At 36.3% G+C, this 26,073-nt stretch overlaps 5 protein-coding genes and 1 pseudogene across 8 annotated transcripts; 2 read left to right on the top strand and 4 right to left on the bottom strand.

Annotated features, from left to right (window-relative positions):
• The first annotated feature begins 1,238 nt into the window (after positions 1 to 1,238).
• LOC109005875 (probable RNA-binding protein EIF1AD) lies at positions 1,239 to 4,305 on the top strand. The gene is made up of 4 exons (XM_018984955.2): positions 1,239 to 1,539; positions 2,246 to 2,321; positions 3,147 to 3,273; positions 3,946 to 4,305. Exons 1-4 carry the CDS (start codon positions 1,426 to 1,428, stop codon positions 4,142 to 4,144), a joined length of 516 nt encoding a protein of 171 aa, XP_018840500.1. The 5' UTR covers positions 1,239 to 1,425; the 3' UTR covers positions 4,145 to 4,305.
• A 1,982-nt stretch (positions 4,306 to 6,287) lies between these two features.
• LOC109005876 (E3 ubiquitin-protein ligase RHF1A-like) lies at positions 6,288 to 10,274 on the top strand. Of its 4 annotated transcripts, none has more exons than XM_018984957.2 (9): positions 6,582 to 6,697; positions 6,798 to 7,163; positions 7,624 to 7,670; positions 7,781 to 7,843; positions 7,951 to 8,062; positions 8,178 to 8,515; positions 8,614 to 8,721; positions 8,964 to 9,321; positions 9,806 to 10,274. In XM_018984957.2, exons 2-9 carry the CDS (start codon positions 7,131 to 7,133, stop codon positions 9,815 to 9,817), a joined length of 1,071 nt encoding a protein of 356 aa, XP_018840502.1. In that variant the 5' UTR covers positions 6,582 to 6,697; positions 6,798 to 7,130; the 3' UTR covers positions 9,818 to 10,274. The 4 variants fall into 4 exon arrangements, with proteins under 4 accessions (XP_018840501.1, XP_018840502.1, XP_018840503.1 ...); XM_018984958.2 differs by having other exon boundaries at positions 6,587 to 6,697; positions 7,061 to 7,163; XM_018984959.2 differs by having other exon boundaries at positions 6,615 to 6,697; positions 7,087 to 7,163.
• A 1,012-nt stretch (positions 10,275 to 11,286) lies between these two features.
• LOC109005879 (peroxiredoxin-2F, mitochondrial-like) lies at positions 11,287 to 14,485 on the bottom strand. The gene is made up of 5 exons (XM_018984962.2): positions 14,145 to 14,485; positions 13,921 to 13,950; positions 12,753 to 12,911; positions 12,094 to 12,188; positions 11,287 to 11,727 (listed from the first exon to the last, which is right to left on the bottom strand). The coding sequence occupies exons 1-5, from the start codon at positions 14,364 to 14,366 to the stop codon at positions 11,622 to 11,624; spliced, it is 612 nt and encodes a 203-aa protein (XP_018840507.1). The 5' UTR covers positions 14,367 to 14,485; the 3' UTR covers positions 11,287 to 11,621.
• Positions 14,486 to 15,008: 523 nt separating this feature from the next.
• On the bottom strand, positions 15,009 to 18,021 carry LOC109005878 (3-dehydrosphinganine reductase TSC10A-like). Its single transcript, XM_018984961.2, has 4 exons — positions 17,360 to 18,021; positions 17,093 to 17,240; positions 16,327 to 16,614; positions 15,009 to 15,325 (listed from the first exon to the last, which is right to left on the bottom strand). The coding sequence occupies exons 1-4, from the start codon at positions 17,894 to 17,896 to the stop codon at positions 15,318 to 15,320; spliced, it is 981 nt and encodes a 326-aa protein (XP_018840506.1). The 5' UTR covers positions 17,897 to 18,021; the 3' UTR covers positions 15,009 to 15,317.
• Positions 18,022 to 19,460: 1,439 nt separating this feature from the next.
• On the bottom strand, positions 19,461 to 20,924 carry LOC109005880. Its single transcript, XM_035683430.1, has 2 exons — positions 20,420 to 20,924; positions 19,461 to 20,308 (listed from the first exon to the last, which is right to left on the bottom strand). The coding sequence occupies exons 1-2, from the start codon at positions 20,540 to 20,542 to the stop codon at positions 20,063 to 20,065; spliced, it is 369 nt and encodes a 122-aa protein (XP_035539323.1). The 5' UTR covers positions 20,543 to 20,924; the 3' UTR covers positions 19,461 to 20,062.
• Positions 20,925 to 22,841: 1,917 nt separating this feature from the next.
• LOC109005779 lies at positions 22,842 to 25,314 on the bottom strand (annotated as a pseudogene).
• Positions 25,315 to 26,073: the final 759 nt, after the last annotated feature.

Below are 26,073 nucleotides of genomic sequence, written 5' to 3'. Positions count from 1 at the left end.
CTTCTTAGTTTTTTTTTCTAAGGACCACATTAGTCTTAGTTTTTTTTTCTAAGGACCACATTAGTCTAAAGATCTGTTTGTTTTGTTTGATTAAGCATTTGAGTTGAATGAAAGCTTTTAAGTGGCTTTGCTCCATTGCCTTCAGTCTCATATCTCTTGTATGACTTCCAAAGATGAAATCTCCCATTTTTACTAAGTCAAAAATAAAAAATAAAACATCTACTGAATTGTAAAAAAAACCTACCTAACAGTTTGGATGCCCTTTTGAAAGATTTATTTGCTCTCATACATAGATGGAGTTAAGATATTAAAAGTAAAAAAAAAAAAAAACAATTAAAACCATCTTCTTGAAGATCTTTATTTGTCTAACGCCAGTAGTGAAGATCATTATTATTTATAAACTTACTAAATGTATTATATTTTTTCTAGGAATTTGTATTATAAATTTTGTAAAATTTTGTGTTTCTTAAATTTACTATTATTATTCATTTCTTAAATCATTTTTTATAAATTTACTAAACATATCATTTTTTTCAAAAGGTTTATGCAAACGTGGGGGCAAAGAGCAGCCTTTTATCTCTTAAGATAGGATACATTCCCAAGCATTGTATTGAGCTCTCATCCATAAACAATATTATTCCCCCAGAGTACTTGTTTTCATGTATAGTGATGAATCTGATCTGTAATAATATTCTAATTAGGTATCTTTTTTATGCAATTTCAGATTTCATGCATTTGTCTTTAGCTATTGGTCTCTCTCTCGCACATATATTTGTTCCAAGTTCTAGATTGCTAGATACTTTCAATGCTTCTCTCTCTCACAAATCTCATGCATTTATTAAATTAAAACTGAAAAATCGAACCGAACAAGACCGTAATCAATAAAATTGGATGTATCGGTTTAGGGAGATAGTCGGTGCGTAATTAGTTTTTAAAAATATAAAACTAGTACATATCAGTTCAATCCTAAATTTTATCCAAAACCAAATCAGGCCGGACTGATAACACTCCGACAGTTATATCAACCCAGAATCCCCAACTTATTCAAACCGCATCATTTATCATCGCAACAATGCGTGATGCTGAGAGAGAATTGAGAAGGCGCATATCTATAAGAAGTTTTGTGTCGTGCTTGTGGATGTAATTATTGCTATTGCATAATTTTCACAATTAATAAAATTTTATTTAAATTTAAAAATAATAATTTATTAAAGAGACGTGCAAAATCGACTCTCTTTTATTTATCACGGCCTTGGTAGGTTTAGGTTCAGAATCCTCATTCTTTGCAATTTCGGGCAAAACGATAGGGTCCTTTCCGATGATCCGTGCTGGGTAAATTCATTCATTACATGCTTTCCTCCTAGCTTGGTTGCTGTCTTTTGTGAAAGGTGTGGAAGTGAAACAGTGTAGTAGCAGTGAGGACACATGAAAGGAGGGAGGAAGAATCTGAAGAGGGCAGCAGAGGACGAGAAGTTCAATCTCCAGGATGGTCAAACCATCATGCAAGTGCTGTCTCTTCGAGGTTCTAATCTCATTGAGGTAATCTTTTTTCCCTTAATTTTTTTCCTCAACTGTTACTTTTACAGTTGCCTCTCTGTGTGTGCGTGTGAGGAATTAGCACTGACCCGACAAAGTTCTTAGATTTTTGCGAATGATGTTAGTTATTTATTTGATCATTTTATCTTCATTGCAAACACGTTTATGGGAATTTGGGAGTCACCGGGCTTTCAAGTTACAAGTTTGAAATGGGTTTAGCAAGGTCCTTGAATCTTTCTAGGAAAGCTACTCCAAAATGCCTTGGTGCAAAGATCCTATCGGTTTGAAGATCCCAAGCCTCATAAATTCATGATTTTCTATTTTATTTTACCATGCTTCACACACACACACACACCCATATCTATCTATACCTAGGATTGATTAAGTGGCACCGAGAAAAAGAAGGAAAAAATAAATGTATATTTTTTTGTTTGATAATTACATTCTACATTATGACGACTGTCTACCTTAGACTTGTAATAATTATAAGTTAAGTGGATTCAAGCAAGACTCATATACTACATAAAAGTGATCAGCTTGGGTGAATATTGAGCAGGTATTTTGCCAAAAAAGTTGTAATGTTGTTTCTCTACTTGTAATTCTTATTTCTTGCCCTCTTTTTGAGATAGTTTTGTTTCTCTCTATACACAATATGTTTCCTACTCCAAGTTTTAATCCTAATACCTTTTATGTCTATATCTCTCTCAAGGTAATGGATGGGCAAGGCGACAAATCACTGGCATTGTTTCCGGCTAAGTTTCAAAAAAGCATGTGGATAAGACGAGGTTTACTTCACATTAAAACCTCCAAATGAGAAAATTCTTGAATCCAACTAGTTGAGCTTTATTCCAAATACATTTACCAAAAATATTTTGATGACATGGAATCTCACCAAGGCAGGGCGCAGTGAACCCGAATGTAAACTCCAGATTACATTTACCAAGAAAATTACTTGCCATTGTATGGAATCTGAGGGTTAAGTCATGTTCCCTCCTAGAAATCTGTCAAACTTCTACATTAGTTGGTTATTATTACGTGCATGTGGTGGATCAATCATTGTACTGCATTTTTTTTTTAACTTTCATAACCATACTTATGAAAAAAGATAAGGCCTTTCTATCATTGTGTTAACTCATCGATGGACCTTAGTGTCTATCATGGTATTGGTAACTACCAGTTTTTTCTTGAGGGGAACTGGGCAATCAAAAAGTAGCAATCAGAAATAAAGATAGTTCACTGGGTCTGTATTTTCTCCATGGGTGCTGGACTCATACCTGCATGAATGCCTTGAGTGTTTCTTCCTATTTAAAAGTATGTTCAGGCCTTTTGACCATTCATTATTGATTGCAAGGAACTCTCAAAAATGAATCAGGACTTTATTTCTAAAGAGTATCTAGATATCACATATCCATACTTGTATATAAAAGAAAAGATTAGCAAATTCCCCTTCTTTGTCTTTGTTACTAAGATGGTCCGAAGTGATTGCATATATACAAGATGGTGGAGGGGTGGGGGAGCGTTCAGATGATTTATTATTTTTTGAAGTGTTATTCTTGTAGCATCTTATAAGTGACTAAATAACAAAATAGAGTATCTCTTTCAATGTGCAGGTAGTTTTGTTGTGGTTGACATAAGTGGAAAGGAAAAGGCTCTTGAATCGGGTAGCAAGGTGGCATGCCTTGTGTCCCAAGTTCTCTTTTATGAACAAGTCCGGCCTCTTCAGAAATCTCCAGAATGGTGAATTTTCTTCACATCTTAACGACTGCAACTGATAAAATTTTACTTTGTTTAACCAATTATGCAAAACTCATGAGGATGACGTGATTGGATTGTGGAAGTTTGATGCAACTGAATCAGTTAAATAAATAAGGGAAATTATACACTTACACCTCATTTACTACTGCTTTACTACCTAATTATTTTTTCTCTCTCTTTATGTTATTTGAATCTGGATTAAAAATCTCAAAACATGACTTTTTGCATAATCTAGAAGCAAACAAATTCAATCAATCAACGTAATCATGTAATTTAATTAAAAATAAATTCAATTTTATAAAAATTGACTCAAAAACTAAAAGAATGTTAATTTTTATAAAATTGAATTTATTTTTAATTAAATTACATGATTATGTTGGTTGATTGAATTTATTTTCTTCTAGTAGATTATGCAAGAAGGTCATTTTATGAGATTTTCAATCTAGATTCAAATAACAAAAGGAAAAAAAAAAAGGTTGGGTAGCAAAGCAGTGGTAAAGGAAATGCAAGGCTATCATTACAAGTTAAATAATACTAGCCATAGCTGTTTATTTTTTCAATGTTCTAATTGGGAAACAAAAGCATGCAAGTTTCACTTAATAATTTCATGTTCGCCATGTTTATGTTGCTTGTATTTTGCTTCCCTCAACGCAGGCCTGAAATCTTCAAATCTACACATTTGGAGGATTCTAATGGAAGTTTGCGTGGGCAGACCTCCCAGCAAGAAGAGAATGAGCTTGAATCTAGTGATGAGGAGGGACTTCCCCCAATAGAGGTCAATACTAACAGAATCAAACCCGTTGAACTTCTATCAGATGCAGAATCAGATTCGGGTTCGGATAGAGATTCTTAAGTTATTAAATGTGAGACAAAAGGCATCCTTGTAAGAGTTGAACTTGCATCACTAAATATGAGGATGGGAAAGATTTTTGCATTAACACCCCATATTCTTGTACAATTTGCACGATGACATTTTTGTTGAATCTTGACACCATTTAGATTTTTGTATCCAAACCTTCCCTCAAGGGTTCGTTTGAATAGTGAGATGAGATAATTTTAGATAAGTTGAATAAAATATTATTAGAATATTATTTTTTAATATTATTATTGTTTTAGAATTTGAAAAAATTGAATTGTTTATTATATGTTGTGTAAGAATTTAAAAAAATTGTAACAATGGAATGGGATGAGCTGAGATGAGATTATTTCTCTATCCAAACCAGCCCTAGAGTACGAACGATGTTGTTGCAAATTGAGAGGTAGGATTCTTTACACCATTTAGAGTAGGTGACGAGTACTCCAGGGATAACTCTACAGCTGGTTGTGTTTGGGTAGTAGAGTGATCTAAATTATTTAATATTTTATCATTATTTTTCACTTATTTTTTATTATTATGTACTACTATTTAATATTTTATCATTCAGTTTTGTTAGGAAGAACCGGGATGTGCAATCAAGGGTAACCATTGTACGTAGGAGTTTATGCTGAAGTAAAAAAAAAAAAAAAAAAAAGGAAAAAGGTCAAAAAGGAAAAAACAAATAAAGAAAAAGACCTCTCTCTTGCTCTTTCTTCTACCAATTCTACCTTCCTGAGTTTGGTTTACTTTCCTGGTTTTTTTTTTCCTACCTTCCGATTAATGTGTAATCCCTTTCTTTCCATCTTCACCTCCTGCATATTCTTGTCTAGGCTAGTTCTGTGGTTTTTGAATAGATCCATCTAGCAATCTGCTGGGTAAGTTTTTTTTTTTAGGATTTCCCTTTTATTTATGGATTTTTGAATAGATCCATCTGATTCGTCACATGACGGAGATGAGATTATTTTTGGACTTCCCTTTTGATGGAACTGCCATTGACATCTCCGTTTGACATCTCTTTCATGTTTTTGGATTTTTTTTTATATGAGTGTGAAATCTGTTTTTTTTTTTTTCTTGCTTTTAATTATGGTCTTAATATGTTTTTTGATTTTTCAAATCATTTTGATGAAGAGCTATCTTTTTTCTTATTCATTCTTCTCATCATGTGATGTTGGTTCAGTGTGTATGGAGAGGGAGAGGGAGAGGGAGAGAGAGAGGTCGGTTGGAGGAGAAATGAGAGGGAGTGAGATTGGAGAGGGATCGAGGTCAGGAGATGAGTCGGAGAGGGAGGGATTACAATTGACGAAATTTCGAGGGAGAGAGAGCGCGAACGAAATAAAGAGGGGAGAAACAAAAAATGAAACGGTGTATTTCATCTAGTATAAAAAAGTAGACAAAAAACAGATTTGACTTGGCACGCCGGTTGCAACCAATATTTTTTTTTATCATTATTTTTTTACTATTATTTACATATCATCTTATATTATATCACTAACTAAATGTAGCCTACGGCTTATGATATTGTAGCTTTACAGCCTGCACATAGTTTCTGTTTATGATGTGGAATTGCAGGCCATGTAAGAAAGAGGCTGATAGATCTTCTTGGTTTTTTGTGTTTTGATTGGTTAGGATGGAAAACAAAGAGAAAATAACCAAAATGGATGATGTTTTCTACCACCACTATCACTCTAATGGACCCACGCGTAACTGCCCCGATTAGTCTAAACTCGTGCGCTGACCTTTGGAGGGTCCGTCCAACATTTGTTCTACTTGTACTCAAATATTTACGTTTAATCTTCTATATCTATACTCGCTCACCAAATTGAAACTTAGAGAATTTGTGTACCTCAAATATTTAAGGTTGTCGTGCTTTCTAATCTAATCAATTAAGAGGTGCAACATTTCCAAAGCAATATCCAAACTCGATATGTATATTGGCGATTAAAATCAATGGTTTGCCTTCTCTCCATACTCCAATTTGGTAATTAGTGCAGTCAGTGTAATAGTGATCATAATAATGAGATTTCAGTTTTTTTTTTTATTATTTGTATTTCTCATAAATAAATAAATAGTTGAGGTTGATTTTTTGCCGAGAAAAAAAAAAGTCGAGATTGATGGTTTCCATCAAAATCAACCGTGTGAATCGGGGTTTTCCTGCGTTTTCTGCCATTTTAGTCTTCCCCTTCCACAATTATTTTCTTTGACCATTTACTCTCTCTCTCTCTCTCTCTCTCCTGCGTTTTCCTTTATAAGCTCATTTCTTCTTCTTCTTCTTCTTCTTCACCTCTGGTGCCCAGCCCATTTCTAATTCCCCTTTTGTAAAAGGACCCAGCTCCGTCTTGTCCATTCTCTGCAATCCTTCACTCCTCCAACTCACTCACACCCCCACCCACAATGGCAAACGTCACTCCCTATTCTTCTTCTTCTTCTTCTTCTTCGTCGGAGAATCCAGCGGTTTCAGCTGCATCCTCATCCTCTGGGGTCCCCGAAGACGTTTTCGAAGACGCCTGCAGTATATGCCTTGAGCCCTTCACTACGGCCGACCCGTCCACTGTATGATCCTCACACTACAATCATCATCAAATTTACTCTTTTTTTTTTTTCGTTTTATTTTAATTTGTTTGTTTGGTTGTTTGCTGGTTTGCTATAAAAGCGAGGAAAGTGGCTTCAGAATTTCAAGCAAGTGCTATTAGATAAACTAATAGACTTGGACATGGGCTATTAGATATCATGTGTATTCATTTATGCTCCGTTCCTTTTAATCGGTGTTGAGCAGCTTGAGCTTTTGAATGCGACTTGGTAACAGTGGTCCTGATTATCACTCTTTAGGCTTAAATTCATCTGATAAGTGGTGTGATATGTTATTCAGATCAATCCTCTAATTTCTAGTTGCCCTGTTTTGGCTTTCTGAATCAGTTATAAAATATGTGCTCTTATCTTAGTTTGGAGCTACTGATTTGTGTATTAAGGCTCCATTTGTGTACCCATGGAATGCAGATCGTTGAAAATTTGGACAAAGGTACCTTTATCCAATTCAATTTGGTTATTATAGTGAAATCTAGGAACGTTTTCCATTTATCAGGATCAGGAGAATGGATCCCTTGAAACTTAAATACTTTTACCTTTTATACTGAACTATATTTGCTTTTTGTGGGGTTTACGGAAACAACCTACCCGATAATTTACTTTTTCCAAAACATATTTCAGTACGGGTAAAGAGGCCGACTTGAGACCCTGATTACAAACAACTGAAATTTGTTATTTCATCAATTAGATTTTCTTCTATTTGCTCTGGAAGATCGGTTCTCCAGTTATGAAATTTCCAAATATGTGTTTCCTCTAAAATCTAAAGAATTCCAATAAAAAAATATATCTGATCAAATTTAAACTCTTAAGGAATTGCATGTCTAGAGAGAGTGACACCTAGATTAAACTGTCAAATGGGATATTTAACTCCTTGGACCTTGTTTCTGTTTCAGATTACCAGTTGCAAACATGAATACCATCTTCATTGTATCCTTGAATGGTACATTATCACTTTTTATTCAATTTTCTATATTTTCTTGGGACCCATGCGGGCATGGGCACATATGAATTCCGTTGGTTCCTTTTTAATGAACCTTTTTATTCTTTTAGGTCTCAAAGAAGCAAAGAGTGCCCAATATGTTGCCAGTTACTTGTCTTAAGGGACTCTGCCAGGTATATAATTCCTTGTGAAGAGATACTTGTAAAAAACAAAATGTTCTCATGTAAAGATCCATGTTCTCCTCTGTTTTTGAAAACCATGGTTCATTCTGCAATTGTAGCCAAGAGCTTCTAGCTGCAGTTGGTATTGACAGGCACTCAAGGTCAAGAAACAGTTATTCTGCTGCTCCTACATCTCTTCATAGTTTCTGCAAGGACTTTGATGTCGGGCATGTAAGTTATTGTATTCAATATGAATCGCTAGTATCAAGAATCCATATGCTTAATTAATGGTTGGCATGGTGAAAAAGGACTGCTTATTGATAAGAGGTGAAACTGAAATTTCCAGGACATACCTAATTCAGATGTCTCTGATTTTGATGAGCGTATAATGCAGCATCTGACTGCTGCTACTAGTAGAGCTCAATATGTTTGTAGAAGGGAAAGGCAGAGGTATACTGGGAATGGTCCTTCCCAAGTTCTTGCTTTCACCTCTCCCACAAATATGTCACGGCAACCATATGCCGGTTCACCAGAAGATTGCCCAAATTTAAGTTACAGATCAACTGGGGGTCGATCAGCATCTTTGGACATACCTTCTGCTGACAACTTTGAACCTCCTGCATCTGTGGATGTTAATTTGGTCTCCAGTACTCCTCTCAACAGAGATATCCCTTTTAATCCCAGGTATGTGCCACAGGCTTCTAGTCTTGTAGGATTATTGCATGCATTTACCTTTTTGGTAATTCTCCATGTATCTTACGACTGTTTGCGTCATCATTCAGCATTCTTTATTGCCAGCCACCATCTGATAGTCCAAGAAGACCAAGTGCATCTGAGATGTTATCCTTTCCAGAGACTCTCAAATCTAAACTGTCTGCTGCTTCATCTAGGTTGATATCTTGCCTTTTGGTTTATTTTGTAAAGAGTAATGTTACTCATCATCCTAACTTTCATCATCCTATGATGTGACATTAGGTGATTGAAAATTATTTATTACATTTCACTTGTGAACCTATCATCTAATGCCACATGATGGGATGATGGGAGTTGGGATGATGAATATATTTTTTCTTTTGTAAATGATGTTTCCTCGTTTTGTCACTTCTTTATGAGTGTGGACGTCTTGGAACAGATACAAGGAATCAATCTCAAAAAGTACCCGAGGCTTTAAGGAGAAGCTGCTTGCTCATAATGACTCAGTAAAGGAGCTAGGCAAAGAAGTTCAGCGTGAGCTGAATGCAGGAATTGTTGGTCTTGCACGAATGATTGAACGCCTGGATCTTAATTCAAAGCAATCTGGATCATCTGTTCCTGTTTTCAGTTGTACTGGAGGCACTTCAAACCTCTCCTTCAAAGGGAAGGGTGTGGAAGGAAATGTTGATGCACGGTCACTTGACAAAATCTCTGGGAAAATTGCTTGTGATTTAAGTCCAAATGCAACCTTCAACTCTGGTGCTATACATGGACAATCAGGAAATCCTCACCCACAGGTTTTAAAATTTTACCTTTAGATGTTGCTCTCACACAACTCATTGTTGGAAACTTACCTTATAATGTACCATCAGAAAACATAAGCGGGTGATGTTACAAGGAGACACTACTGGAGTTTCTGGATATAAAAGCTGTATGTTGGAGCCTGAAACTATGTTATTTAGAAGCATGGACAAGGACAACTGCGCTGCTTTAAAAATTTTCAACAACATGCTGAGTTCCCCAGGGACCAGCTCAGGTGGAAGGGCATGGAGTTGGGGCTGGCCGCTACAGAACTTAAAATTACACAAATATATATAAAAAGTGGAGAAATCTAAAATAAGCAAAAGGGAAAAGGGGGAACTGGTCTTAAAAATGCAATGGGCAGATTAAGTTTAGTGCATCCAAGTGCCTATTTGTGTGAAAGTTGAATAATACTAAATAGATAGATACTCTATTTGAGACATAGCTAATCAAATTCCTATTTTATCTCATTCCTTGTAGAGTGGATATTGATGCTGGTACTGGCTCTTCAACTGAACTCTGTTATATGAGCTCACTGCAAGGCATATGGTGCAAGCGACGAAATGTGTTTAAACCAATCCGCTGGTTCGTAAGCGTCCTGCATTGCCTACCTATAGTCTATACATGCGAAGTGGAAACCTTTATTGATCGGATCATATGTTGTTCTGCCCTATAGTGTTCTCCTTTCTTCGTAAGTAAGTTTTAAATAGACAGCAGATAATTCCGACTTCCTATTATCTCCCATTTGCAATGTTTTTTTTTGAAGTTTTAATTGCTTTCTTTCATGTGGGAGCAGTGAGTCATTTGTAAAGCAGTGAATGAATAACTTTGAGACTCTTTTCTACAAAGCAGTCCTCGTCTCTTTAGAACTTGAAATCGTTAATATGCTTGGTAACCTATCTTAAATTTACAATAAAGATAGGTTCCTAAGCAGTTAAGCATGCTCGGATGAGAGTAGTGCTAGGATGGGTGACCTCCTAGAAAGTCCTTGTGTTGCACTCCTCGTTTAAAAAAAAAGACTTATTAAAAAAAAATTTACAATAAAGAAATAGATCATGAATGTGAATAAAGAGGTGTGCTACACTAAATGTAGGGAAGCATTGAGTTTTTTAAAGTATCTTAAATAGAGAGAAGGGAATGGGGCAAATTAACCGTTGAGAGTGCTCCTTGTTTTTTTATATGAACAATATATATGCCAGACTATTTGTTAGGCATATCGTGAATGCATAAAAAATATTCAAATTCTCTATCTGGATCAGCTGATCCGACTTTGAGCAGAGAACAGTACCACATATATATATATATATGTATGTGTGTGTGTGTATCTTACTTATGTTTATGAGATATTCGGATTTTTTGAATTCCATATTAACATTAAATCTTTGTATATATGCTTCCTGTGTATTTCGACTATACCTACTTTTCTCATTTATGAAGTTCTTATTTACTGATAAAAAAGGTAATGGCATCCATTAACCACATGGGTACTTTAGATTCAAATATGAAAAAAAAGGCATAAGAAAAAGAAGGCCTAAGGAATGAGTTGGCGTAGCTATTGGCTTACCTAACAATCGACATCTCAAAGTGATTAGAAGGGGAAAGCTGATTCTCATCTTTGTCCGATTCATAAGCCTCACTTTTTGAGATGCCATGCATCATGAAAAGAAAACAAAACAAGTGGGCAAAATACCTGCAAATCTATGATGGCTATTAAACCTTTAAAACCTCACCAGAGAAATCCGACTGTCTTAGCAGGTGTAGTGGGTGTGTGGGACTAATATAGAAAGCTGCCAAACCTTTCATGCAATTAAATGAGCTCCAGAGACTTCGGAATCAGGCATGAGGGTACAACTACTGGGACATGTCTTGAATTAAATTAAACACAACTGCTGGGACATCTCAGAACATGTCCTGAGACTTCAGAGGCACTCTTCACTGGAACGCAACCAAAACCACCAACATCATTGCAAACCAAATGTATATATCAAACCAAAGTCACAACAAGAATCAGTTACATGCTGCAGGCTTAAAATTCAGTTCTCGTAACTGGTAAACTTATTTGATTTTTGCAGAGAAAAACTAAGAAAAATGTAAGAGAACCCACTTTAGATCCTATAGAAAAGAACAAAAGAGAGAAGATAATGCATCCACGATAACTCTGGAATTAACATATGAAACACCAGATATGCCTATGAGTTAAACAGGTCCTCCTGGTGTGCTGCTGGAGTACCGGATATAATAACTCTACTCAAAAGATTGAGCACTCATACAGATTGCAAAAAGAAAAAGAGCAGCTTCATATCTGCTTCAAGATGTGCTCCGCACTAGATACTTTGAAGTCAGATGGATTTTCCTCAACGTTGAGAACCTTAACCTTCCCATCAACCACAAATGCAGACCATCTACACCAAAGCAGCAACATCTTAAAAGTTTGAAAAACACCAGCAGCTAGCCATTCTTACCTAAGTTGAATGGTATTTAGTGACTAACAAAGAAACAACCAATGTCACATATATGATTTTTTAATTGGTAAATAATAACTTTATTGGTGATTGAAAATAGGCATAGTCAAGTACACGGGGGGTATAATTTTATATGTATGATAAAAGCCCCAATGTTCAATTGATTCAACTAGGTCCAACCCATTTTCCAAAGGCCAACTAGAATGTTACCTAAGATCTTTAAGTCCATTCAAGTTTCCAACAAAAAAAATATTTATGCCTGAAAAAAAAGTTTCCAACAAGAAGAAAATCATACACGGATTATACCTGTGAGAGCGGGGTCCGAGCAAAGCAGCAGATAGATCTTTTTCCAATCCCAAGCTCTTATGGAAGCTTCCATCAAAGTCCCCATAAAATTCAATCTATCAAAATAAAACATTTAAGAAAAATAAGTTATGTTGCTTTAAAGTGTATGAGCACAGCTAATTATTATTGGATTAAATAAAAGAAATACATAAACCACAATACGGCCATTTTTACAGAGTAGCACCAACTGTATTATTCTATTAGTTAGACTGCTGAACACGGAATATGAAAAAAATTCAAGCGTTCTTATAGCCAGTTAAACTCAGGCCGTATTAGTAAGTTGATACCACTGCTTAGCAAAAGGGGTCTACATAAGCTACAATTAGAAATGAGCTTAGGAGAATTTATAATTCCTAAGCCATGTGACCAGTATCTGAAGCATAAGTATACTTGAAAACCACAAATCAACACATACACCAGTTGATTTTAATCCTCTCCTCATGAAAGAAATCAATAAGAAAGCTGGAGACAAGGAACTTAACTACATAGTGCAATTCAAATTCTAGTTCAAAAATAAAAGAAAGAGGAAAATAAAATACTCAGCAGAAACAAGCAATTTGAAACACATTAAAGTCGATTATTTTGAATGCAAGGAGATAAGAATTGAGGGGTAAACTTACAGCATCTTTCGCTTCAAGTTTTTCTGCCCAGGCATTCAACACATATGGATCATTAACAGCCACACAAATTACAGAATCAACCTTTTCATCCCTGAATTTATCAATGTTATTCTTGTAACTAGGCACATGCTGCTGGGAACAAACTCCTGTGTATGCACCCTGTAATATGGTAAATTCAGACCATATATCCATAATCCATCTAATCAAAGAATCAAAGTAGAATATATTGCAGATATCGAAGCGGGTTCATCTCTGTCCTGGAGAAAATAAAATTAAGAATCTTTCCCACAATTCCATATCATTAGAATCTAAAATTAGCCATTGCCTGCCTCCCAAGAAATTCTCAGACTCCAAGGAACACGTAGTTGGTTTTTTCACAAAAACCAAGAGCCATTCCACCAATGAGGTAAAAATTAATAGTCATTGGGAAAAATTTCCAAAAAGAAAGCAAAGAAATTGCTTGAATCAAGAGAACTGTTTTTAATTTGCCTTTCTATGAAATTTAAGCTTTGGTATAATAACATTGCTTTGTGATGATTGCAAAACTGGTTTTGGTCACCTCACCCTTTATAAATGACTTTGGCCGTCAAATAGCTTCCTGATTAATGACAAACTTCTGTGGTACAAAGTTGCAGAGGTTTAAAGTTAAGTGTGAATATATAATTCATTCAAGAAAAAATTCCGATTCTAATGACTGCCATTGTTATTTTATATAAGATACCACACAGAGGCTTCGTTATCTCTGTCTCATCAAACCATATGCTACACACAATGTTAAGCTTCAGCTTTCTGAATAAAGTTCCTGCAATCCTCAAGATCAAGTATACCAAACTACACCTATCGCAACAACAGACAAGGAATATGAATGTGTGTGACCGCTCTGTGTACCAGACTACTCGCCCTTTGTTTATATAAGAATCCTCTGTGATGTGACTCTTACACACCTCTGTCACAGTTATCAATTTCCTTTTATAATATATACTCTTATCAAAACGTAGTAAACTAACTCCTACCAAAATTTATGTCATCCTTTGCGCGCATTGTTTTAAAAGCAAAACTGGCTTAATTGGTGCTGGAAAAAAAATCATCAAAGGAGGAATATCCAATTGAAAAAAATATATATTATATACAAATTGAGAGTATCCATTAAAAAAATCGGGAGACTTACAGGGAGCCCAAAGATGACCACTCTTCTATCCTGAAAGATCATGATAGAGAGACTCATAAGTAAAATAAAACATTAAATGAATTTAGCTCTCGAAATTGTAAATATAATAAAAAAATAATATTTTAATATTTGACGGTAAGTAAAATAGAAATCATTCTACAGTTCTGCAAAATAAAATGGGACGAAATGAGAAAAAATGTAAGCGGATAATTTTAACAACAAACCCTGAAAATGTCCTTGAGAGGAGTAGTGGAGAACTTGGAGGCCACGCCGTCGTCCCAACTCCGAGCCTTCTGCAGAGAAACATCCGGTGCGGCCGCGACTATGTCAGTCCCAGCCTCCACCTTCGCCGCGAAGGCCCTAAAAGGCGTCGCTCCGATTCGGAGACCTCCCGCCATTGACTTCATGGCGGAGCAGCTTGTCCGCTTCAGAATTGTGGACGCCATGGGGATTGGATTGAGAGGGACAACTCGGTTGTTCACAGACTTACCTCGACTCTCTCAGGATAGTTGGAAAGTTGAAACTTGGAAGATGTTCAGAAGCAGCGTGCGAGAATGCTCAGGATGGCAACGAATCAACGATGGTGTTTTTATGGGAAATGGTCGTAACGGCCTGTGCCCACAGCTGGTCTGAGAGCCCGATCTACATGAGATTTCCATTGGGCTTGCAATTGTGAGGTTGTTGACTACTGGGCTGACTAATTTTGTTATAAATTCATATCTGTTGACAATAAATAATAAATTATCATGAATAATAGCATTTATCTCTCCTCTTCTTTTTTTTCCTCCCTCTTTCCCCTTTAGCAGTTTATGAATGCAAGATTGAATAGCGATTACTTGGTGATCTTTTCCGAATACTCTTTAAAAGAAGATCGAGCACTCATGATATATATAATCTTATTGCAATGCTGTCCTAAAGGCTAAAACAGCTCAGTAGCAGGTGTAGATCGTAAGCAGCTAAAGTGGGACATAAAAAAGAATGTATTTTCATTCTCATCAATAAAGAAACAGGAAAGAAAAATTCTTTAACCATAAATAAATTATACAAAATTAAATTCACAAACTGATATAGTTTAATACCGTACGTCAGATTGTAAAGTAGATGTAAATTTATTTTTGTGTAATTTCTTTATATCTGTAACGCTTTTTGAAAAAAAAAAAACCAGAGTGAAATGATTCGGCCAATAGATAATTGAGGCTACAAAAAGTTCAAAATCTGCTGCAAAATGGGAAGTAAAAGAACATGACCGATATGTTATAGCTGGAAGGTCATAGCTGCGTGCAAAGGTGGAAAAGAATCAATGAGGTAATAACTTTGATGGTAATCAGCAGAACTGAACTGACAGGCGCCGTCCCAACACCCAAGGTATTCATATCCACGGAAAGCAGCACGAACTTTTAGGTCCCTGGAAAAGATCATATAAATTTTTGGTATAATCATATGAGCCAGCACAAATTGCCTACATTCTGTAACATTCATATAGACGTGTACAGATGTGCACCAAAACAGTATTTGAGATTAAACCAATCGGTCTTTGGATTGAAGTTCCAAAATCCCGTTGAACACATTGAAATTAAAAAAGCAATAACTCAAAATCCTACGGTTAGATTAACAACCATAATTTATTTAAAACAGAGGTTTCAACCTTACTCTGGTTCATTGTGAATATGATACATGAGCGCACTTCATCTACTTTGAATGGAAAGAACTATATATATTAACATTTTTTAGTTCACTTTGAAGCTCTGCATACATTCACTTCGGAATTTACCAGTGCTACATCAAGCCTGATTAGCATAATAAATGTTGTCTAACAAGCATGTTTCCTTTGGTATGTGTTTACTTCCCATATGATGATGGATCAACTCTATTGTGAACATAATAATAACAAAGTAAAACGATCGGCATACAATCTTCAGTAGATTCAAGGCAAACAAATAAAAAGAGGAAACTTCAGACATCAACCTAAATAGTCTAAGCTAATTTCGTTCATCAAAAGTAAAATAGATAAAAAATATATATATATACCATAGCCAGCACATTTAGAGCAGATTTTATGCCACAAAAGACTAGTTTGAAATCCTACCAAAAACAAAGGACTGGTTTCTGAGGTTGCCCTATAGAAACAATTCGATGAATTTGAACCCTTAACAACAAAAATGAAATATGGGCATGCCATAAGATTAAAATAATTTTATAATCCAGAAACTGTTCACGGGTGCCATTTTTGCTTAGTAATTTTATGGATTGTCAATATTACATTATACAATCTGAGCCTTTCCAAACTTTTTGCCTTTGCACATTTCAAACAGATATTTCCGAGTGGTAAAAGAAAATAAACAAGATGAGGGGTATCAAATTATCAAACTTCTTGATGTTTGAGGGATCATTTTGAAGAATACTTACTATTTTTGAGCGTCCACTTTTCTATACTTCGACACCAGTTCCACTGGTAGCATAGAGCTACAAAACGTATTATACCAGTGGCAACAACTTCGACAAATGCCATCAGGAATGATCTCTGGGGCGATAAACCGGCAGTTGCTATAGACAGTAACAGACCATCGAAGTTGCAGGGAACAATAAAGCTACTAGATTTGATGCCACTTAAAGCTTTCATGGCAACTTCATCAGCTTTCATTGCACCAGAGGAGGCTGCAATGATAGCGGTGAGCTGTGGTCTTCTCTTGTTTTCTGCAATCGGAGGGCAAATTACAAAACTTGAATTTTGTAAAATACAACACAACAGTATAGTCCTGCAAAGTCGGCAGACGAAACATACTTAACGAGCAGAGTTACAAAACCCGATGCATTCCCAACAAAAACATGGAGAGATTTTTAATCTAAAAACTATAAACTTCATAATTATCATGCAAGAGATTTTATAACGTAAAAGCCATAAACTTTATAAATAAACAAGTAACCCAGACTCTTAAAAGCTGTGTAGTTTCACATCTAAAACGAATGAGTTGGGATGATTTCTCGTAATATCTGTTTGAAATGTGCAAAGGCAAAAAGTTCTTTTACCACTCAGGCAGGCCAGGTATGATTAACCAGAGCCAGATATATGTTCTTTTACCAATTCCTAATCCTAATAAAGTCCATCACTTGCAGTAGTACATTGTGATCCCAATATGTTTGTACTAGGAACATTTCTGCTTCATATGCATACCTTCGACTAGACCGGGAGTGTCGGTGTCCGGAGGGAATATAAGAGAGACATGGATGTCATCCGCAATAACCTCCTGTTGCAAAGCCTCTGCCAAACCCCGAAGCCCAAACTTGCTGGCTGAATAAGCTGTGTAACCGTATATACCCACCTAATATAGAACCAGAAAAACAAATTAAAAAAACTAGTACTATATGATAGCATTAATTCGCTCAGTATTGAATTGAATTAAGGTTCCGGTTCTGAACTTCTGGCTCTGGTTAATCATACCTGGCCGGCCTGGGACGACATGAGAGCGATGGAGGCGGGCCCACGGTCGCTTCGGTTAAGCTTCATTGCAGGCAAAGCGGCTTTGATCATATTGAAAGCTCCAATCAGATTCACGTCCACCATGAACTTCACCTCATCCAATCCCTGCCTTTCCAGCTCCTGAGGCACGAACACCCCCTGATTCACGATCAACACGTCGATGGGCCCCGCCTCCTCCACGGCCTTCGTGACGGCGTCGTAGTCGCGCACGTCTGCCGCGAACACAGCCACGTCAACGCCGGTGGCGAGCCGGATCGCCTGCTTCGCGTCCTCAAGCTTGTCGAGGGACCGGGCGAGGATGGAGACGCGCGCTCCCTCTGAAGCGGCCTGTTGAGCCAGGGCGAGGCCGATCCCACTGGATCCGCCGGTGATGAACACATGGCGGTTCTTGATTGGGATCCTGACGGGGCGTGGCCGGACTATGAGGTAGAGGAAGAAGAGGATAGATAGAGGGAGAAGAAGGAGGAGAGCTAGATAGGCGAGGTTGGGATCAGCCATTGATGGAGCTGCGAACAAGTACTCCAAACTCAAAGCATTTGACTTTGATCGTATCTGCGTTACAGTAGTTGGTGTTTACTGTTTAGTTGGTGTTTAGTTCTCTCGCCCGAGAGTGCTGCTCATAAACCTCATATATCCTGTATATCCATTCAAAAATTTATTATTTTATTATTTTATTTTATTTTATTTTATTTATAAACATATCTAAAATTATTTTTATTATGTAATAAAAAAATAAGATAATATATTTTTAAATAAAATACACGAGAATTGCAGAATGTAAAGCTTATATCTAAAATTTATCTTCCTCACCCTCTCTTTTACGGGAGGAGGAAGGTTGAGTTGCCCGCCCTGATAGTCCCACAAAACGACAAGCCGTTTAACAAGTAAAGATTTTGTCTTCTGTTTTGTCAAGGGTATAGACTTTATCACACTGATTTTCATTTTCTTATATTTTTTTCCCATTAATTAATCTCTAGTCTATTTCGACCGTCCAAACAGATGTTATAAACTGATCAACTCCATTTTAAGGTGATGAGATTCTTTCCAAGTCAGGTCAAATGATGCATCATAAAGTTGTTCATGTACCATACTTTTTAGTACATAATATTTTTTTGTCCGAGTTATACCGTATACCATATTATTATCCTATACTCATCATACTGGATTGACGTGGCGTTTTAATCAACCGCAAGATCATACATTAACACAATGCGATAAGAATGAGATAGAATATCATTAGTGTCTTTTTCTTTCAGAAGCCTTTTACTCTCCCTTTTGTCCGGGGAAAAACATGAATTATTCTTCTTCTTATCATTTTTTATATTAATTATTTTTAGAAATAGATTGCATTCATTTGTAAAAGCAAAATTACAGTTATGACTGATACATACAAAAAAAAATTATATTACAAACTAACTACTCACGATTGAGACTCCACCAATATACAAATTCTTTTATGATTGGTATGATATTAATTTCTAGAACTCTCTACAGGCAAACCGTCTGAGAGACCACACATTGCCTAAAGTAAATATTTCAAACCCCACCTCCAGAGGAGGAGAGGATTTTTGCTCTATAGATAAAATATCCAATAGACTATTTCTTTTTTATAATTAACCTAAAACATAAGAAATAACAGAAAACGTAAATGATACATAGGAAAATAGTGAAATACAGCTTAGAAAGTTGTAGATCCGTATTTTCAACTTTAAAGAAAATAAAAAAAGCAAACACAGGGATTGTGGTGGTGTATGAGAGACACGCGCCATCCTGAAAGTACAGCGGGTAGTCGAGTCTAAAGAAACTAATGGCCCTGATCTCAGAAATGGTGTGCATGGCAGCAATAGAGCTCCTCTTACGATGGCGCGTAGATGTCACGCGTACACTTTAGACCATACGTGTGGCTCACACGCCGATCCATTCAACGAGATTCTTCGTCCGTCTGAAAGATCATCATCTTGGGAATCTTACGGTGTGGCGCATGGTGGTCACGGGGCTTCAAAGAACAATAGATCGACATTTCACCCTACTTTAAAAGAAAAATATACAAAATTAAAAAATATATATATGAAAGAAAAAATTAAAGAGAAAATGAATGAGGGATGAGGAGCCGAAGCTCCAAACCCTCTGATCTGGGTTTTTTTAGGGTGGCTGCTTTGGGTATTTTGGTGTTTGTTGAAATAATAATACGAGAGAGAAAAAAGAAAGCAGCAGACGAAAAAAGACGGCTCCTAAATAAAAGCCAATCGAGTTTTTGTTTTGAAATCTTTTATCTGAAGGAGGAGAGCGTGCGTATGAGTACTCATGACTTCCCCCATCAACACACAGAAGATTCTCCATACGGGAAATATTGTACAAGTGGCGGCCATCTGTCTTCTTAAATAATTTGCTCATTGTTATCTGTCAAAATGGTCATTTTCACAAGGTCCACAATTTAATTAGATTTGCATTAATAGCCTTACTAGCTAGCTAGCTCGAACACTACATGAAAAGCTTGTCCTGTATCAAACTAAATAACATCCATACATGTTATTGGTGGGTTGGAAACCTTGGGCGAACCCTGATCTCCACCTCAACAGTGAACAACTTTATATATTTTCCATGTATATATGTTAAGGATTATATATTATTTTTATATAAACTCAAAGGCCGGATCTCTAGTAGTCAACCTTTTTTTGGCCCAAAAGAATGGTTGGAAGACGCTTGGGAAACGGCCATCCCTGTAGTATCAGGCTTTCTGCGGGATATTGTTGCGTTGTAAGAAGCAAATCTTCCTTGTCTGTGCTTCTTCCTTCTCGGCAGTGATGACTGAGGAATGAAAACTCCGGTCCCTTTGCTTTCTCTCCGGCATGTTTGCACGTATAGAATTGGAGGTAATCTTTCTGGCGGATAGATTGCTCGAGAGAATTCCTGTATAATTCACCACACTTCGAAATTACTATATACATGTGTACATACGTATACGAAAACTCATATATACCTCCTAAACATTTCAAGATCGAGATGGAGACGATGAAGAACCTGAAGAGAAACTGGAAAGTTTGCAACTGGGTCCTCCTCCTCCTCGTCCATAATTAGAAGAGAGATTTGCTTGCTTAAATCTGCGAAGAACAGATCATCTTCTACTTCCATAGTCACTTCCATGTTGTGTAATTGGTACAAGGCCAAAAAAGAAATAATCTTTTTATTCTCTCAACTTTTTTCAGTAATATCTTCTCTTGGGCTTTTCTCCAATGCAATGGGATAAGTAGGTTTAAATAGGAAAAAGGTGGGGGGAGTGGGGGCATGCAGTAGATGGCGTAGTAGTAGGGTAGGGGCTGTGCATGTGGTGTGGTGGGGCCTTGGATGTAGTTGGCCGAACTGGCTAAGTCCCACTTTTTACGATATAATCCAGTTCCAAGAAAGAGATGAGAACAGCCGGCATGAACCCACATTAACCAGATATCTGATCCAAGATAGACGTCTCTACCACTCTCAGACTGTCAAGGAGCACAATCTCTCCCAACGTTTTTCCCAAAGGAAAATGCTTAAGGGACCAAACAACAGAAATTCCCAAATGCCACAAGGAAATTTCAGTACTACTTATGCAAAACTCAATTACAAGATATCAAATACAAAACTGATGACAGAGACTAATGCAAATATGAAAAGAAAACAAATTTTTTTTTTTTAAAAAAAAGGACCTTGCAAGAGTAGGGCTAATCACTTGCTCATAGAAGGGGGAAAACTGGATTAATCATCCGGATCAAGGTTTTTCTAACTTATTCCGAATTTGAGAGGAGTAATGCTACTCATCATTCTATGACATGGCGTTAGATGATTGAAGACTATTTATTATATTTAATTTATAAATTTATCATCAAATGTCACATTATAAAATGATAAAAATACGATGAATAAATTTTTTCAACAATAAATGTTCTACGTGATTTCATGTATCTTTCTTAAATTCTCCAATCTGTACGATGACCAGGCCAAGCAGAGTCATTTGCCACAGGGCATCGTTGTCGAGCAGTGAAGGCCTTATAGCGTGGGCCAATACCCATAAATTAAGAAGATGGATACTGTCGGCACAGCTCAGCATGAACTTGAAAGGTCATGGACCATCAACCTAGAGTTGTAAGAAATTAGAATACAATTTTCTAACTCACAAAAAAGAAAAAGAGTGCAAATTGCTAGGGTATCTGGCCTGCTGGTTCAGTTCCAAGCATTTATTTAACATGTAGCATCAATTACTCTTCTCCACTCGTTCTCTTAAACATCATACCTCAGTGGCAGCTACTTCGCTCCTCCGGAAAGCAAACACTTGATAATATGGCTGTCAGTGTGGACCACATTCCATACTGTTTTCTGGCTGGCTATGGGACCCGCCCATTCCTAACATAATGGTGCAGATGCATGGGTCGTGAACCTCTATATGATATTTGTTATTCTTAATCATACCATAAAATGAGCATTATCTATCACGTGTTTCATCATTTATTGGATTGCAATGCTAGATTGCAGTTGTGAATTTTGCATGCGCTATTAATCATATTCGGGTTCTTCCTTTGATGTTGGAGGGGGATTCCTGTTTGCAGTTGACAATTTGATGACAGAATGTTATGAGCTGCCAACATGTATATTGTATGGTCAATTTCTAATCAGTTCTCTTATGGGACACAAGTATTAATATCTGTATAGCTGAGAGGTTTTATGTTTGGAACACAGACTCACCTCAACCCATCTCAAACCAATAATTGATAGAATCCACTACTTTTTTTAACATCTCATAAAAAAGTTCAACCTATCTCAACTTATTTTATATATTTAAAAACATATCTCAACATATTTACTTTCAAACACATCGCAATGGGACCCATAAAATACTACTATTTACAGATCAACTCAGATAATCTAAGATCATCTCAGCATCTAAACGCAGATCTATTGCATCTGAAACGGTGGATATATCTATGGCATATGTAGACATGATTCTAAGGTTTGATGCAAAGCACGCGGACACAGACACATCAGATGCATTGATATTAGATAGTTTAGAGTCTAAAAATATCCGGGAGAGAAACTTTTAACACATACAAGTGAGAGACAAGAAATCCAAGTGAGCATTATGGGAAGCATTACTCGTGCATGCTTGATCTAATCTGAGCAAGTTATGCATGATGATCAAGAACTGTGCAATTTTTATTGCTCTCTTCATAAGGAATCCGTGGCTTCTATTCTATAGAACAGTCATCTATGGAAGAAAATTTTATAGAATCAAATGGAACTAAACCTAGGCCTCACCAGTTGACCTTTCATTGCACAAAATTTTCAAGTGAACGACACCAACAGCCATTTTTCCATGTCTGTAACCCCATCAACTCCCTAAAAAACAATGCGTAATTTTCTCAGAGCAGAGGTCTTCTTGTTGGACCCACGTTAAATAGTTTGATATAGTTTTTCAGCATCTTGATGCAAGCTTCAATGTTTCAAGTGCACATGCAGCTGATATAATTGCATTGGTGGAAGCAATAGCTGGAATAATATTCTTCACAACACCCCCCAAAGAGTTCTTGAGAACACTGTAAAAGATATTAAAAAAACATTTTTCGCACTTCAGAAATCACCACTTATCTCAAAAGGTTAATCTAATAGGACGAGATAGATTTAATTACTAATATTATATCCTTAACACTCCCCCCTCGCGTGTTGGCCAAACTCCGCCTTAATAAGTAGGACCAAACTCCTCCTCGCGTGGAATATTTAATTAATGGGGTGAAATGTAGAGTCAGAGTTCGAACTCAGTACATCTGCTCTCAAACCATGAGAAATCACCACTTGTCCTATAAATTTAAATTGATGGGAAATGTATATTTAACTATTTATATTATATTCTTAACGGCAATAGTTCTAATAACAAACAGGTACAGAGGGCGCCAAATAGCAAAGTAATTATAAATAGATTCTTAAGACATGGGATAGCCAAACAACACCAGAGCCAAACCACAGGGTAATTACACAGAAAATATAATAAAAATTAAGCTTTTAAGAAATTACATCCTAGACAAGAAATATACCTGAGTAAGACAATATGTGACTCCAGGAATGCCTGCCAAAAAGCTCAGCTCTCTTGACAGCCTATAAGATAAGGTAGCATAAACAGGATGACCAATAGTGAAAGCAATATTAAAACAAAACACTCAATAACAGTATTTTATCAACCTCATTATAGATCCACCTCATATGTTCTGGATCATCTGGATCAAAAGCCTTTCCTCTATGAACCTAGAAATAAGATGCATGTTTAGAGAACCAGAAATCAGTTCAAAACCAACAATTCAGGAAAAGGAAAAGGAAAATAACAAATGATGAGCAATTAATTACCTCATCCCACTTGATTAAGTGGGCATATTCAATACAATGAGCAGCAGTTCTAGGAGTTTCAGCAAGGGTGCATACGGGGAAAGCCAAATGGTGCACTCAAAGCATGGTGTGACCCCTGACACAATAACACTAGAGCGGCCCTTGAAACCTTCAGTCCCACCATCTACCATAGGTTTAGTCGTTGCTTCTCATGGGTTATCATCAGAATCATACTCTAGATTTCCCAAACGACAATGAGACAGCAGATTAGCACAAACAGAGTTTTGTGACAACTAGTTACTTTGAGAATGATACGTAATGAATCCAGCCTGAAAGTTTAAGGAGGCTGCCGATCAGTACCAAGGCTCATGTAAGCCTTTCAGCATTTGCTTTTACATAGCCTTTTACAAGAAAACTCCATAACAGACTGTAGCAATTGAGATGCCCAGAAGTGAGTAGTGCTGATTATAGCAACACGAATGAGATGGGTTATAGATGCATACCAAGAAAACCACAAGCTACAGCATTGATGTAGCTCCAAGCCTCAATCGAATCAAGACCAAGAGCCATAATACTGAATCACTGAAAAAATCAATGTCTTTGTCTCAATTCGATAATAATGGGGTTTGATATTGACACCACAGACTCTTTCCATGACATGCTTTATAGCAACCTCTGATTTCGGCTTGCTGACATCTTCTAGTAGAAGGAAAAGCCAATATTAAAGAAAACGCTACCGAACTAGAAACTTCAGAGCCAATGCGGCATATAACACATGCATAAACCAAACGAAATTGTTGGAGTCATTGTTGCATTGCAGTATACCTAGTAAACATCCAATAAGGTGATGCCACAACAAATACATTGCAAGTTACTTGGGCTCATAATCATTGACAAGTACTAAAGAATGGGAGACAAAAGTACATATTAAAAACATGTCACTTAAACCTTACACCTTACACACTCACTTAAATGTCATTTTACATTTTTATCCTATTTTACTTACAAACATGTCTGGAATCATTTTCATTACATGGGTAAAAAAGTAAAATAACATGTTTTTAAATGGGTGTGCTGGGTGTGAGGCTTATGTCTAGAATTTTTCACATATTAAAATCAAAATCATTCTTAAACGAGATATCAGGGATTCACCTCTAAATGTTTTCAGTACCTCGTTTTAGATTCTTTTTAAGAGTAAGATCCATTGGTTGAAAACCGTGACGCAGTGACCCCGTCCCTAATAAAGCAATTTGACCAGAAACACACGAAAAAATAATGAAAAGTTCATTATCGAGCCGGTGTCTATCCATATAACTATTAAGATTTGATTGGTAAAATTTAAAAATTTATTTCCAAATCAAATTACCACTTGATTAAATTGCTCAACACCGACTTGAAAATATAATTTTTGTAAACGAGTTTGTAATCCAAATGTTAGAGACAATGTCAAGAGAGAGAGAAGGTTTTACATCTTCGCCGGATTCAAAGTTAGCGCCGAGGAGATTGCTGGGGCAGAGAAGTAGCTTGTCGAGGTCCCTCGATCGGTATAGTTGCGCCAGGGCGTCCGCCATCACGGTAACTCTTCCTCTCTGAGACGGATTCTGTCAGGCACCGAAGGTCCAATTTGTACATAAACATTCAGTGTTGTGTCGTGCACCAGTGGCAGCATGGCTTTTACGCTTCAATTTTAAGCAATTTATAGATGGGAACAAACTTGCACACACCCAACTTAATGCCATTGGATACAGAATTGTATATATTTGTATCAATAAAAATAAATAAGATTATAAAACTCAAAATTGAGAAACACTTTTGAAAAAAAAAAAAAATTATTATTATTGTTATTATTATTAGAGATTCTTTAGAAAGATTAGTCAAATAATTCCATTGGAGTAACTCTTCATTTGAGATGTGCCATTTATGTGATATTGAAAAAATAAATAAAATTAAGAGTTATAGAACGATTATGGTCAATGTCGTGTCAACAAAATAGAATATAAATAGGATGAAAATGTAGTATATAACATTTTCTATTAACTTTTATATTTTGGTTTGGATTTAGAGATGAGTTGAAATGATTTTAGATGAATTGAATAAAATATTATTAGAATATTATTTTTAATATTATTATTATTTTGAGATTTGAAAAAATTAAATTATTTATTATATTTTGTATGTGAATTTGATAAAGTTATAATGATGAATTGAGCTGAATTTTCAATCCAAACCAAGAAATTTTTGTGGATGTTCTTTGGACATGCCCTGGAAGAGTCAGGTTGGCCACTAAACAGATTGCCATTGTCAATTTGTGATAAACTCCAGGGTGAATG

Source organism: Juglans regia, chromosome 12 (assembly GCF_001411555.2).
Source record: "Juglans regia cultivar Chandler chromosome 12, Walnut 2.0, whole genome shotgun sequence".
NCBI classification, from domain to species: Eukaryota; Viridiplantae; Streptophyta; class Magnoliopsida; order Fagales; family Juglandaceae; genus Juglans; species Juglans regia.
The sequence above is the reverse complement of the archived record's forward strand: the minus strand, read 5'-3'. Positions and strand labels throughout refer to the sequence as shown.

Bases quoted from the DNA above. Each gene is read 5' to 3' on its own strand.
- LOC109005878 (XM_018984961.2), bottom strand. From the start codon at position 17,896: ATGGCTGATCCCAACCTCGCCTATCTAGCTCTCCTCCTTCTTCTCCCT. The intron at 17,241-17,359 runs GTATGATTAACC...GTTCTATATTAG, and splicing joins TGTCGTCCCAGGCCGGCCAG to GTGGGTATATACGGTTACAC. The intron at 16,615-17,092 runs GTATGCATATGA...CTCCGATTGCAG, and splicing joins CACTCCCGGTCTAGTCGAAG to AAAACAAGAGAAGACCACAG.
- LOC109005875 (XM_018984955.2), top strand. From the start codon at position 1,426: ATGAAAGGAGGGAGGAAGAATCTGAAGAGGGCAGCAGAGGACGAGAAG. The intron at 2,322-3,146 runs GTTTACTTCACA...TTCAATGTGCAG, and splicing joins AAGCATGTGGATAAGACGAG to GTAGTTTTGTTGTGGTTGAC. The intron at 3,274-3,945 runs GTGAATTTTCTT...CCCTCAACGCAG, and splicing joins CTTCAGAAATCTCCAGAATG to GCCTGAAATCTTCAAATCTA.
- LOC109005880 (XM_035683430.1), bottom strand. From the start codon at position 20,542: ATGGAAGTGACTATGGAAGTAGAAGATGATCTGTTCTTCGCAGATTTA. The intron at 20,309-20,419 runs GTTCTTCATCGT...TGAATTATACAG, and splicing joins ACTTTCCAGTTTCTCTTCAG to GAATTCTCTCGAGCAATCTA.
- LOC109005876 (XM_018984956.2), top strand. From the start codon at position 6,539: ATGGCAAACGTCACTCCCTATTCTTCTTCTTCTTCTTCTTCTTCGTCG. The intron at 7,671-7,780 runs GTACATTATCAC...TTATTCTTTTAG, and splicing joins CTTCATTGTATCCTTGAATG to GTCTCAAAGAAGCAAAGAGT. The intron at 8,722-8,963 runs GTTGATATCTTG...GTCTTGGAACAG, and splicing joins CTGTCTGCTGCTTCATCTAG to ATACAAGGAATCAATCTCAA.
- LOC109005879 (XM_018984962.2), bottom strand. From the start codon at position 14,366: ATGGCGTCCACAATTCTGAAGCGGACAAGCTGCTCCGCCATGAAGTCA. The intron at 13,951-14,144 runs GTTTGTTGTTAA...ATGATCTTTCAG, and splicing joins CTCTCAAGGACATTTTCAGG to GATAGAAGAGTGGTCATCTT. The intron at 11,728-12,093 runs GTATAATCCGTG...GCTTTGGTGTAG, and splicing joins CTCGGACCCCGCTCTCACAG to ATGGTCTGCATTTGTGGTTG.